The following is a 14,500-nucleotide window of genomic DNA, read 5'->3' on the forward strand; positions in this document are numbered from 1 at the left end:
TGATTTACTGTGTATTTCTTTAAGCTTTTCAGCACTTATGGACTCAACTATCCCAAACTTTTTTCTTGAATTCCTCAAGCCCATCACACTGTCCTATGGTAGGAGCCCCTTGGGAACTAAAAATTTGCCATCACTGAGCATTTTATTCCAGTTGACCAAAATAGATGATTCAGGCAGCTGTTTGACCCTCCACTGTTTATCACAACCTGCAGGACCATTCCCAACATTGGTCTTTTAACTGCCTTTAGCTCCAGTCTGGCCCCATAACCAAACCTGGTTCCCTTTCCTCCATTTCTCTGAGTGACTGTTGCCTGAAAACATCCTGTCCCAATTCCAGTAACAGTCACATCATTAGTTGATGTAACAGATTCCTAATTTGACTTTAAGCAGGAAATGCATTTATATATTTACGAGTTATTTCTCAGAATCATTGGTGACACTCCAATTTAGGCATGAGAAGCACAGGTCCAACCACACCATAGAACCACTCCTATAAGCACATGCTGCTGCCAACAGGGGGACAAATGTGTGGGCCCATGACAAAGTCCAAACACCAGATTGGCTGTCGGAGCTCCCCACTGGCAGACAGTCCGTAGACTCACTGATTACAGCATCCGCCCAACCTGGCCTGTGTATCCTGTTTTCTCACAGTTGGGAGAGGAGCCCATCCTGGCACTCTCATTGGCCTGTGCATTTAACTCACCAGGGCAGGGCTCAAAGCCAGCCATTCCCAAAACTATAACTGGAACTCTCTCCAAGTAGTCCACTCCAGGACACAGAGAAGCACAGTACCTTCCACTCAGACAAAATGAGCACAATGGTTCCTGTCCTGCTGTCTCTACTGCTTGTTCTGGGTCCTGCATTCTCCCAGAAGACCCAAGATGGTGAGTTGGGAAGCAAGGGCTGGGTATGGATAAGAACAGAAGAGAGGTAATGAAGGAGATAGATGGGGAGAGGGCCCCAGATGAAGCCAAGATTCCCAGTGTACAGGAGGAATGGCTGTTTGAGGTTGTCAACTAACTCAGACTATACACTTGCAGAAGCATTTAGGGAGCCTCTGGACTCATGATTAGTAAGGTCTTAAAGAATTAGAACCTAAAATTCTTATTAGACAAATGAACAAAACTAAGACCCGGACAAGTGAAGTGACCTGTCCTGGGTCGCATGAGAGAACAAAGCCCACAGGTGACACTTTTTGTTCCTCTCTCCTTTCAATGGCTGGACATACCTGTCTGACTCTCAGGGAGAAAGATGCAACTCCATAGAGCACTTATAAAACATATTAACTGGAGGATACTTTTAGAAACAGACCCATTCCCTCACTCCACAGTGAGATGCTACGACAGTGGGCCTGGGAGGCCAGCTGAAGCTTGGACAGAGTCAGTCGATTTTAGGACAGAGTATTGAGGACTTTCTTAGTATACAGAATTTCAGGATGAGGAATGTAAGCACAACTGTGTAAGTTTAAAATTTATAATATTTTCTGACAAACTATTACAAATGTTTTATAAGAATTGATCATATTTTGATTGTTAATCACTTCCTACACTGTAGTAGAATTTAGTCAGCGTTCTCCAGGGAGAAAGCATGAATCTCATGCATATGCCAGAAAGAGAGGTTTATTTTAAGGATACAACTCAAAACCATTATAGAGGCTGGGAAGTCTGCAATCGCGGGGTAGGTCAGCACACTGGAGACCAGAGAAGAGATTACGCTGCCATCTCGGGCCCAAAGGCAGGCTGGAGGCAGAGTTCCTGCTTCCTGTGGAGAACTCAGCCTCTTCTCTGTGGCCTTCAACTGATTAGTGGAGGCCCAGTCACATTACAAAGGGGAATCTGCTTCACTCAGCATCCACTGAGTAAAATGGTAATCACATGTATAAACTAATTAGTGAGAGTAACTTCAGTACTGAAACTAGAAACCTGCTATATGGCCTAACATTAGTAACATCCATGAGACTTAGATCAGGATCCCATTTTAAAATTAATTATGAAAATGCCCCACCCTCTACCACTCCCTACCTCCCACTAAAGTGCAGGGACAGGCATGGTAATGCCGAGGTCCATTCTGGTCTTACCTTACGCTGATCCATTCTAAGTCATTACCTGAGGTTTCTAGTCAATTTGCCTTCCTACATTTTCTAACTGTATGTATTTCCTAGGTTCCATTAAGCTATGCTTCAGTAACAAAGACTGTTTTTAGTGGCTTAATCCAACAAATGTTTATGTCTTGCTCCTGTAAAGATGAATATGGGTCCAGCAACTTTCCTGTCCTCCATGGGGTGCCTCAAGAATCTAGGTGATTTGTATCTTAGGACTCTTCTGTTTCATTTCATGGTCTCCACAGTCATCACCAAAATATAGAGAGACAGGAGGTTCAAACCAGCTTCCAGGGCCTCCAACCTGAAGGAAGACATCACTTCCCCTCACATTGCCTTTTGATACAACTCAGTCAGGGTCCCCATAGACTTACAAGGAGGATGAGAACTATGATCTTTCAATGTGCTAAGAGAGGAAACAATGTAGTGAAAACACAAAATGGTCTCTGAAATATCATCCCCTGAATAGAAGTTGAGCTTGTGAGCTTCCCATAGTACGTGGCTGACAGCATGTTGGAGAGAGCTGGGGAGGAAGCCAGTGACCAGGTGTTCCTTCCTGACCCTCTGTTGCTCCACATTGGGACCCCGCCATGTGGATTCAACACCTCAACCTCATCTCCTCTTTTGCAGGGTCTTACTCTCTGAGCTTCCTCTATACTGGAGTGTCCATGCCCGATGCAGGCTTCCCCAGTTTTCAGGCCACTGGCTACCTCAATGATATGGCTTTCCTTCACTATGATAGTGAAAGTGGAAAGGCTGAGCCCTTGGGCCCATGGAGACAGGTGGAAGGAATGGTGGATTGGAAAAATGAAAGTCAGTTGCAGAAAGCCAGGGGGGACTTCTTCCTGAAGAACCTGAGAGACATCATGGACTTTTACAAGGACAGAGGTCAGTGCACTATGATATGCTGGGGTAGAGGGTCTTAACATAAGAGACAGCTTGCATTTGAGAGTGGAAAGTGGTCTTCAGGCCAGAAATAGTCCTTATCTGGAAAGGGAAGTAGAAGAACAAGTACACGTGCACAGACATTTCTGCCTTCCCCCACCCCCAAGCACGGCTGCTTTCCCTCCTTCCTCATCACTTCCCCTTCCTCATTTTCAGGCCTAGACTCACAACAAGTAAAGTCAGTGTCAGCTGGAAACATCTGACCTCTCAGCTCCACACCCCCACCCTTCCGAGCTGGACCCCACTGTAGGAGGTGCCATGCTCAGCCCCATGCGGGGATGTTGGGTGGGAGTGAGCTAATCTTGGGTCGTTCTGACTAGGGTTCAGGTGCTGACTCTGCCAGTCACTAGCTGGCAGATAGTGAACAAGCTCTTAAATACGTGGCCTGAATCTGGAAAAATTGGAGTGTTGCGTCCTGCCTCCAAAAGACTCTTTAAAACTTATCTAGATAAATTCCATGAAAGCTACTACACAGACTGTCTTGATCTTCCCTGCAGCCCCATTGCCTAGGAAGGCCAGTAATACACAGTTCCTCAAATGAAATGAAGAAGTTGTGTCCCCTTCCCTTATCAAGGCCATCCTCCAAGAGTTGTTGCTAATTGGGAAGGGAGGCAGGCATTATAAATTTGTTTGAAGATACCAAAAATCTAAAAAAGAGAAAAAAAATGATAAAATTATGCTGACTCACTGCAGACATTATCTTTACACAGAACTGGAAAAAGAGATTACATCATCTATTTTAACCTACAAGTAATTTTTCCAGTTTCTAAGAACTCACAATATATATATATATATACACACATATGTATGTATATTCGTTTTTTATTTATTATTTATTTATTATTTATTTATTTTGAGAGTTCTGAAACTGATGGAGTTCCTCAGAGTTTAGGAGATGGAAGCCTGTGGGAAAAGAAGGGGGGAAGGCACTGGCATGCTCCCAGGAGGGAGAGTGCACCCAATTCACAGTATATTTAAACAAGGTTCATGTAAAAAGATGCTGCATGGGGCTGATCCGTCCACAGTCCGTAGCTCTTTGAAACTCCCTCTCTGGGAAGAATCCGTCTCATCTCAGACTGGCCTAAAACACCAAACCAAAGTAAGTTTCCCTTTCTGTGTCTGCTCTATGTCTGGTTAATAACCCATTTGCCAGGATAAACGGGGTTGCATACTAGATTTTAAAACACCTTCTTCCTATTGGGTTGCAAACTGTGTAGGAGTAAGTTATTATCATGGAGTTGATGCCAGGCTGACTGATTTCTGGGGATTCGGGTGGATGCAGGGAATCACACCTTACAGTCAAGGCTTGGTTGTGAGCTTCGGAATGACAACTTCTGTGGGGCATTCTGGAAGCTTTCCTACGATGGACAGGACTACATCAAGTTAAACACAGAAATCCCTGCCTGGATCCCCCTGCAACGAGAAGCTCTGAACACCAAGGTGGACTGGGAGACAGAAGGCTCTGTGCATGCATCTAAGAGCTACGTGGAAGATGAGTGCCCCCAGATGCTGCAGAAATACCTGCAATACAGCAGGACACTCCTGGACCATCAAGGTACCCACTGCTTCCTCTGCCCTGCTCCCCACACTGAGCTGAGAAAGACCTAGGTGATTTCAGGCTAGAACTTCAGGGGAACATTTCAGGCAAATCCTATAACCCAGGGGTCCCCAAACTACAGCCTGCGGGCCGCATGCGGCCCCCTGAGGCCATTTATCTGGCCCCCACCGCACTTTCAGAAGGGGCACCTCTTTCATTGGTGGTCAGTGAGAGAAGCATAGTTCCCATTGAAATACTGGTCAGTTTGTTGATTTAAATTTACTCGTTCTTTATTTTAAATATTGTATTTGTTCCCGTTTTGTTTTTTTACTTTAAAATAAGATATTTGCAATGTGCACAGGGATTTGTTCATATTTTTTTATAGTCTGGCCCTCCAACAGTCTGAGGGACAGTGAACTGGCCCCCTGTGTAAAAAGTTTGGGGACCCCTGCTATAACCATTTCTCTCTGTGATATGCCTCTTGGCTTGGCGGTGGGGAGAAGGCAGGTGTATAAAACGTCTGCCCAGAAAGGATGAAGAAGAGTAAGTGTGAGCAGGATTCCTTGAAACAAGCTGAGACCTTGGTTTACTTTTTTTTTGGGGGGGGGGTTGTTCTTTTGAGAGAGGCAGGGAATGAGACACAGAAACATCGAGCCAGGAAATTGAACAGGCATCCTCTGTGTGGGACGCAGCTCCAACACACCGAGCTTTGGGGCTGGGGTTTTATTTATTGATTCATTTGTTGTTCCACTCAGTTGTGCATTCTTTGGTTGCTTCCTGTGTATGCCACAACTTTGTGGTTTCTGGAGGAGGCTCTTAACTGGCTGAGCTAACTGGCCAGGGCCGCTGAGACCTTGGCTTAAGAATTAATCAGAAAAACGTTCTTGTGGGAGGGGACAGGGAAGGGTCTGAATCACAGCAGCAGGCAGAATCTAGGAGCAGGGCTCAAACTAGGGGAGGCTGGAGCCATCAAGCCCACTGAAAGGTTTGGGAAAAAATAAAACAATGCATGGAATTCACATTTCTCAGTTGCAGTAGTCAGTGCATGAGAGTGGGCAGGGGGTGCTGGGAGGCAAGAAAGTAGACACGGGTATTCCACTATCCAGCAAGGAAGGCTCATGGAATGCCTCAAGTTCCCTGATCTGGAAGTTTCCTTGATGAGGCAGGTAGAAATCTGAGAGCTCTGCCCATCCCTGACTCTGGGGCTGGGGGGAGACGTGAGCGGGAAACTAGCCCCTTCAGACCTTCAACCTCCATGCTGTGTCTCTCCACAGATCCTCCCTCTGTGTCAATCACCAGCCAGGTAGGCCCAGGACAGAGCAGGACCCTCAAGTGCCTGGCCAACAACTTCTACCCACAGTCAATTAGTATGTACTGGACTCGGGGAAGCAATGTAGTGGTAACTGAGTTGCAGAATGACAGTCCTCTCACTGAAAATGGCACTTACCAGTCCTGGGTGGTGGTGGAAGTCCCTTCTTCGGACAGAGGCCCCTACTCCTGCCACGTGCAGCACAGCAGCCTGGCCCAGCCCCTCGTTGTCCCATGGAATGAGGGGCAGAAATCTGGAACCCAGTAGCCACCACCCTTTCACTGGGACATGACAGAGGTGAGCTCAGAGTGACCATCACCGCCATCGGCAAGACCCGGAGAAACTGTGAAGAGAACAGACAGGTGGTGAATTTGGAGACACAGGCTTGAATGCTGGTTGCTGAGCTGACTTACTGTTGTGTTTCCCCTTAGTGTTTCCCATGATCTAATCTGTGATATCTAATCAACACTAATCACTTTGCCTGACAAACATAATAAGTCAGATTATTAAACTTTAGATGCTATAGAAATGTCACTCGATTTTATCAATCATCCTGCCCCAGGCATTTGAATCATTTTAAAATCTTGGTACCCACTGGAAGCAATGTTCACTGCCCGTCTTTTCCTGGGGTCCCCACTGTTGTGTGGCATGACCACCTGGTATCTGGAGTGTTGTTCAGGCACCCACTCCTGATGTCCCCTCTAGTTATGAGGCCATGGAACTCTGCGACTCCTTTAATTCAATCTGAAGCCTCTTCTGTACCTCAGTTTCCCCAGCATTCCCTTACCCCCGTGAGACATTGCCTTCTCCTCCAGCTACTCCAGCTCTCCCACACCAAGCTGGCCTTCGGGTCCACACACAGCTATAGGCTATTTGAGAGGCTTCATCCCTCCAGGATGCACTCCCTGGCAGGCAAGAATCACCTGATGTTCTTGGACTTCTCCTAAATTAATTTGATTGAGTGTGTGTGTTTTATTTTTAACTGAGTTACCTACCACCAAGCACTGTTTAAGCCCCCCCCCCAAAAAAAAGAAAGAAAAAGGAAACAGAGCAGAACTCATACGTCTGACCCTTTTATTAAGATTGATGTTACAAGCCCTGGCCGGTGGTAGAGCGTCGGCCTGGCGTGCAGGAGTCCCAGGTTAGATTCCCGGCCAGGGCACACAGGAGAAGCGCCCATCTGCTTCTCCACCCCTCCCCCTCTCCTTCCTCTCTGTCTCTCTCTTCACCTCCCGCAACGAGGCTCCATTGGAGCAAGGATGGCCTGGGCGCTGGGGATGGCTCCTTGGCCTCTGCCCCAGGCGCTAGAGTGGCTCTGGTCACGACAGAGCGACGCCCCGGAGGGGCAGAGCACCGCCCCCTGGTGGGCAGAGCGTCGCCCCCTGGTGGGCGTGCCAGGTGGATCCTGGTCAGGCACATGCGGGAGTCTGACTGTCTCTCCCCGTTTCCAGCTTCAGAAAAATACAAAAAAATAAAAAATAAAAATAAAAAGATTGATGTTACAAATTACTTTAACAATTCCTCAGTCTCTTAGGACTTCCTTATTTCTCTCTGGGGGATTCTTCTGGGGATGGTTTACCAGCTAGACTGGAGGGTAAAGTACTCTGAATTAGGCAGGAGGCACCAAGTGGATGTAAGACTTAAAAACATTCTTTGCTGCTCCTGAATGCTAGCAGTGTCGCCCCCACAATGGGGTAATAGATGAGTCCCTCCGTGAGAATCATCTTTTGTTGATTGAAGTGACCTCAGCTAAGATTACACCCCATTTTCAGGGAAGATCTAAATAGAGCAGGAAGATGGCAGTGGAGTAGGCGGACGCACAGACGCCCAGCTCTCAAACTGGAATACAAATCAATTTAGGAAAAATCAGCATGAAAAACCAACACTGAACTGCAAGAACAGCTCTCAAAAACCAAGGAGCAAAGAGGAAGCCACAATAATCCTGGTAAGGAGTGCCTGAATCTCCTCTGCTTACAGGAACGGCAGGGGGGGAGGTGAGGCTGAGAGCCCAGAGAGGATTTCACAGAGGAAAAAGAGCAGAAACTACTGCTCACAGCCACTTACCTGGCGACCAGGGAGCAAGGTGGGTTGAAAAGACCAGCTTATCTCCCAAGTGGAAAGGACAAGGAGAGGGACAGACTGTGAGGGGCTAAGGTATGCAAGAAACGAAATAAAAAAGCTGACTCATTCGTGCTGGAAGCAGCCATAGCTGGGGGAGGGACTGAACCTTTCACAAAACAGAGCTGAAGTGCTCCGGATCAGAGATCTCCGGACATCTATCCAGCTCCAATCAGCACAACAAGACACAGCTGAAAACAAGAAGTGGGGAGGAGGGGCAGTAACTCAGGTCTCCATGGAGATCTGAGATACACCTCCCCCTACTGAAGCTGAGAAAAAACCCTGCCCCCAGTGAGATTAGTTGGTGGAAGAGACCTTCAGCATCTCAGGTTACACCCACAGCATTCCTGGTTACAGTTTCAAGAAAGCCCCCTGCTGAGATCAGTTAACAAGACTATCACCTGTTAAGAAAACAAACAAATCAAGACTTCAAAGCTGCCCAAATCCAAAAGTGGATTACAAATAATAGCTGATACCAACCAAAGAAGACCTAGAAATAACACAACTGAAAACAGGAGGCAGAAAACACCAAGCCTAGACTCAAGCAACTCTACAAATAAAACACCATTATGAGAAGACAAAGGAGTGCAACCCAAATGAAACCACAAGAGACACCCTTGAGAGATGAGCTGAGTGATATGGAAATAATCAAACTTCCAGATGTGGAGTTCAAAATAATGATTGTAAGGATGCTTAGGGATCTTAGAACAACAATGGAGGGGCAGTTTGAAAACCTAAATAAAGAAATAGCAAGTATAAAAAAGGATATTGAAATATTAAAAAAGAATCAGTCAGAGATGACAAATACAATATCAGAAATGAAGACCACAATGGAAGGAATTAAAAACAGGATGGATACAGCAGAGGATCGAATCAGTGAGTTGGAGGACAACTGGAATGAAGGCATGAAAGCAGAGAAGAAAAGAGAAAAGAGACTCAAAAAGTCAGAGGAAACACTTAGAGAGCTCTGTGACAACATGAAGAGAAATAACATCCGCATCATAGGGGTTCCTGAAGAAGAAGAAAAAGAACAAGGGATAGAGACTTTGTTCAATCATATCATAACTGAAAACTTCCCTAAATTAATGCAAGAGAAACTCTTACAAGTCCAAGAAGCACAGAGGACTCCATTAAAGAGAAACCCAAAGAAACCTACACCAAGACACATCATAATTAAAATACCAAAGCTAAGCGATAAAGAGAAAATATTAAAAGCTGCAAGAGAAAAAAAAGTTATCACCTACAAAGGAGCCCCCATAAGGATGACATCCAACTTCTCAACAAAAACACTTGAGGCCAGAAGGGAATGGCAAGAAATATTCAAAGTAATGCAGAACAAGAACCTACAACCAAGACTACTTTATTCAGCAAGGCTATCGTTTAAAATCGAAGGAGAAATAAAAAGCTTCCCAGACAAAAAACAACTCAAGGAATTCATTACAACCAAACCAACACTGCAAGAAATGTTAAGGGGCCTGTTGTAAACAGATCAAAGTTGGAAAAGAATATAGCAAAAAAAGGAATACACCTTTAAAGAAGAAAATGGCAATAAACAACTACATATCAATAATAACCTTAAATGTAAATGGATTAAATGATCCAATCAAAAGACATAGGGTAGCTGCGTGGATAAGAAAACAGGGCCCATACATATGTTGTCTACAAGAGACACACCTTAGAACAAAAGACACACATAGATTGAAGGTAAAAGGATGGAAAAAAAACATTTCATGCAAACGGAAATGAAAAAAAAAGCTGGGGTAGCAATACTTATATCAGACAAATTGGACTTTAAAACAAAGGATATAGTTAGAGATAAAGAAGGCCACTACATAATGATAAAGGGAGTAATCCAACAGGAAGATATAACTATTATAAATATCTATGCACCTAATATAGGAGCACCCAAATATATAAAACAGACTTTGATAGATTTAAAGGGCGAGATCAACAGCAATACTATAATAGTAGGGGATTTCAATACCCCACTAACATCACTAGATAGATCCTCAAGAAAGAAAATTAACAAAGAAACAGCAGACTTATTGGAAACACTAGATCAACTCGATTTAATAGATATCTTCAGATCCTTTCACCCTAAAGCAGCAGAATATACATTCTTTTCAAGCGCTCATGGTACATTCTCTAGGATAGACCATATGTTAGGGCACAAAAGTGCTCTCAACAAATTTAAGAAGACTGAAATCATATCAAGCACCTTCTCCAATCACAACGGCATGAAACTAGAAATGAATCACAGCAGAAAAGCTCAAAAATTCTCAAACACATGGAAACTATATAGCAGGGTGCTAAATAATGAATGGATTAAGAATGAGATCAAAGAAGAAATAAAAAAATTCCTAGAAACGAATGATAATGAGCATACAACAACTCAAAATTTATAGGACACAGCAAAAGCAGTGCTGAGAGGGAAGTTCATAGCACTACAGGCACACTTTCAGAAGCTAGAAAAAGCTCAAATAAACAACTTAACCCTGCATCTAAAAGAATTAGAAAAAGAACAGCAAGTAAAGCCCAAATGTAGTAGAAGGAAGGAAATAATAAAGATCAGAGCAGAAATAAATGACATAGAGGCTAAAGAAACAATACAGAGGATCAATGAAACTAGGAGCTGGTTCTTTGAAAAGGTAAACAAGATTGATGAACCTTTAAGTAGACTCACCAAGAAAAAGAGAGAGAGGACTCAAATAAATAAAATTAGAAATGAGAGAGGAGAAATAACAACTGACACAACAGAAATACAAAATATTGTAAGAAAATACTATGAAGAACTGTATGCCACAAAACTAGACAACCTAGATGAAATGGACAAATTCCTTGAAACATACAATCTTCCAAAAATCAATCTGGAAGAATCAGAAAACCTAAACAGACCGATTACACCAAATGAGATCGAAACAGTTATCAAAAAACTCCCAACAAAGAAAAGTCCAGGGCCCGATGGCTTCACAACAGAATTCTACCAAATATTCAAAGAAGAACTAACTCCTATCCTTCTCAAACTATTTCAAAAAATTCAAGAGGAAGGAAGACTTCCAAGCTCCTTTTATGAGGCGAGCATAATTCTGATTCCAAAACCAGGCAAAGACAACACAAAGAAAGAAAATTATAGGCCAATATCTCTGATGAATATAGATGCTAAAATCCTCAACAAAATATTAGCAAACCGGATCCAACAATATATGGAAAAAATCATACATTATGATCAAGTGGGATTTATCCTGGGGAGGCAAGGCTGGTACAATATTCGTAAATCAATCAATGTGATTCATCACATAAACAAAAAGAAGGAGAAAAACCATATGATAATTTCAATAGATGCAGAAAAAGCATTTGATAAAATCTAGCACCCATTCATGATCAAAACTCTCAGCAAAATAGGAATATAGGGAACATACCTCAACATGATAAAAGCCATCTATGAGAAACCCACAGCCAACATCATACTCAATGGGCAAAAATTAAAAGCAATACCCTTAAGATCAGGAACAAGGCAGGGGTGCCCCCTTTCACCACTCTTATTTAACATAGTACTGGAAGTCCTAGCCACAGCAATCAGACAAGAAGAAGAAATAAAAGGCATTCAAGTTGGAAAAGAAGAAGTAAAACTATCATTATTTGCAGATGATATGATATTGTATATAGAAAACCCTAAAGTCTCAGTCAAAAAACTACTGGACCTGATAAATAAATTCAGCAAAGTGGCAGGATATAAAATCAATACTCAGAAATCAGAAGCATTTTTATACACCAACAATGAACAGTCAGAAAGAGAAATTAAGGAAACAATCCCCTTCACAATTACAACCAAAAAAATAAAGTACCTAGGAGTAAACTTAACCAAGGAGACTAAAGACTTGTACTCGGAAAATTACAAAGCATTGATAAAAGAAATCAAGGAAGATACAAACAAGTGGAAGCATATACCGTGCTCATGGTTAGGAAGAATAAACATCATTAAAATGTCTATATTACCCAAAGCAATCTATAAATTCAATGCAATACCAATTAAAATACCAATGACATACTTCAAAGATATAGAACACATATTCCAAAAATTTATATGGAACCAAAAGAGGACACGAATAGCCTCAGCAATCTTAAAAAAGAAGAATAAAGTGGGAGGTATCACACTTCCTGATATCAAGTTATACTACAAGGCCGTTGTACTCAAAACAGCCTGGTACTGGCATAAGAACAGGCATATAGATCAATGGAACAGAACAGAGAACCCAGAAATAAACCCACAGTTCTATGGACAACTGATATTTGACAAAGGAGGTAAGGAAATACAATGGAGTAAAGACAGCCTCTTTAACAAATGGTGTTGGGAAAATTGGACAGCTACCTGCAAAAAAATGAAACTAGATCACCAGCTTACACCACTCACAAAAATAAACTCAAAATGGATAAAAGACTTAAATGTAGGCCGTGAAACTATAAGCATCTTAGAAGAAAACATAGGCAGTAAGCTCTCCGACATCTCTCGGAGCAATATATTTGCTGATTTATCTCCACGGGGAAGTGAAATAAAAGACAGGATAAACAAATGGGACTATATCAAACTAAAAAGCTTTGCACAGCTAAAGACAACAAGAACAGAATAAAAAGACAAACTACACAATGGGAGAATATATTTGACAATACGTCTGATAAGGGGTTAATAACCAAAATTTATAAAGAACTTGTAAAACTCAACACCAGGAAGACAAACAACCCAATCCAAAAATGGGCAAAAGAGATGAATAGACACTTCTCCAAAGAGGACATACAGATGGCCAATAGGCATATGAAAAAATGCTCAACATCACTAATCATTAGAGAAATGCAAATTAAAACCACAATGAGATATCACCTCACACCAGTCAGAATGGCGCTTATCAACAAAACAACACAGAATAAGTGCTGGCGAGGATGTGGAGAAAAGGGAACCCTCCTGCACTGCTGGTGGGAATGCAGACTGGTGCAGCCACTGTGGAAAACAGTATGGAGATTCCTCAAAAATTTGAAAATCGAACTGCCTTTTGACCCAGCTATCCCACTTTTAGGAATATACCCCAAGGACACCATAGAACGGCTCGAAAAGGAGAAATGCACCCGCATGTTTGTGGCAGCATTGTTCACAATAGCGAAGATCTGGAAACAGCCCAAGTGTCCGTCAGAGGACGAGTGGATTAAAAAGCTTTGATACATATATACTATGGAATACTACTCAGCCATAAGAAATGATGACATCAGATCATTTACAATAACATGGATGGACCTTGACAACATTATACGGAGTGAAATAAGTAAATCAGAAAAAAAACAAACAACTAAGATGAATCCATACGTAGAAGGGACATAAAAATGAGACTCAGAGACATGAACAAGAATATGATGGCAACAGGGGCGGAAGGTTGGGAGAGGGGGGAGAGGGTGAAGAAGGAGAGAGGGGTTAGGGGAGGGGAGGGGCACAAAGAAAACCAGATAGAAGATGACAGAAGACAATTTAACTTTGGGGGAGGGTTATACAGCACAATCAAATGTCAAAATAATCTAGAGATATTTTCCCTCAACATATGTACCCTGATTTATCAATGTCACTGCATTAAATTTAATAAAAAAAAAAAAGAAAGAAAAAAAAACCTTGACACAGAGAAAAAAAAAAAACATTCTTTGCTAATGCCTTTTTCAATTTGGCTGAGCTCTGCTTTTTTAACCTTGTGTTCTTGCTAGAACTTGCTATTTAAGCTAAATAAACCTTGTTCATCAGACACATTTAGTGTTTTCTCTCTATTTCCTTTGCTCATTTATTGGGGGACTCATTGAAGAATTATATATTGAGTATCCGTTTTATGCTTGGCACTCTAATTAGTGCTGGAGATCCAGGAGAACAGGATAGGTACAGCCCCTTCATGCATGGAATTTACTTCAATTTGATTATTGAAACAATATAATATCTATTGTCAATATCCAGCCCAAATCTCACCTCCTCCCATGACCACTGCCATGAGCAGTGATTCCAGCGTATACTCTTTTCATGCTGAGACTTCTTTCAGATAAAAATATTGGGGGAGATTTCCAGAAAGATGTTTGAATAAAGCCAGTCTGCATACTATCTAAGGATATCACAAGCAATCCCAGACCACCTATCACTGACCCACTTTTTTATTCCTTCCCAAATGAAAGGGAAGAGAAATAAAACTGAGGAAATCAAAGATGGGTAGAGGTGGGGGAGAGAGATAGGAAAGACACAGAGATAAAATTTATCAATTTCTGAATCCTAATTTAGACATTTTCCTTTGCCCACTTTTAAAGTTTTAGTGAATATATCCATCCATTTATTTATTCAGTAAGTGTTTAATGAATGTCTCTCATTGTAAGACTGAGATAGGTGTCTGTATAACAAAGAAATTGACCAGAAGTTTATCGTTCCGTATGGTGATAAGTCACAAAGGTGTTTTGGGGTCAAACTGGGAAAAGTTCTGAA

At 42.4% G+C, this 14,500-nt stretch overlaps 1 protein-coding gene and 1 pseudogene across 1 annotated transcript; one reads left to right on the top strand and one right to left on the bottom strand.

The window, feature by feature from the left end:
- Window positions 1-14,500, bottom strand: part of LOC136334293 (transformer-2 protein homolog beta pseudogene) — a 165,154-nt pseudogene that overhangs the window by 87,274 nt on the left and 63,380 nt on the right.
- On the top strand, window positions 555-6,935 carry AZGP1 (alpha-2-glycoprotein 1, zinc-binding). The gene is made up of 4 exons (XM_066274324.1): window positions 555-884; window positions 2,729-2,986; window positions 4,326-4,598; window positions 5,855-6,935. The coding sequence occupies exons 1-4, from the start codon at window positions 809-811 to the stop codon at window positions 6,154-6,156; spliced, it is 909 nt and encodes a 302-aa protein (XP_066130421.1). The 5' UTR covers window positions 555-808; the 3' UTR covers window positions 6,157-6,935.

This window comes from Saccopteryx bilineata, chromosome 4 (genome assembly GCF_036850765.1).
Source record: "Saccopteryx bilineata isolate mSacBil1 chromosome 4, mSacBil1_pri_phased_curated, whole genome shotgun sequence".
Classification (NCBI taxonomy): Eukaryota; Metazoa; Chordata; class Mammalia; order Chiroptera; family Emballonuridae; genus Saccopteryx; species Saccopteryx bilineata.

Excerpts from the sequence above, each read along its gene's own strand:
- AZGP1 (XM_066274324.1), top strand. The coding sequence starts at position 809 with ATGAGCACAATGGTTCCTGTCCTGCTGTCTCTACTGCTTGTTCTGGGT. Across the intron at positions 885-2,728 it reads CTCCCAGAAGACCCAAGATG|GGTCTTACTCTCTGAGCTTC; the intron begins GTGAGTTGGGAA and ends CCTCTTTTGCAG. Across the intron at positions 2,987-4,325 it reads GGACTTTTACAAGGACAGAG|GGAATCACACCTTACAGTCA; the intron begins GTCAGTGCACTA and ends GGGTGGATGCAG.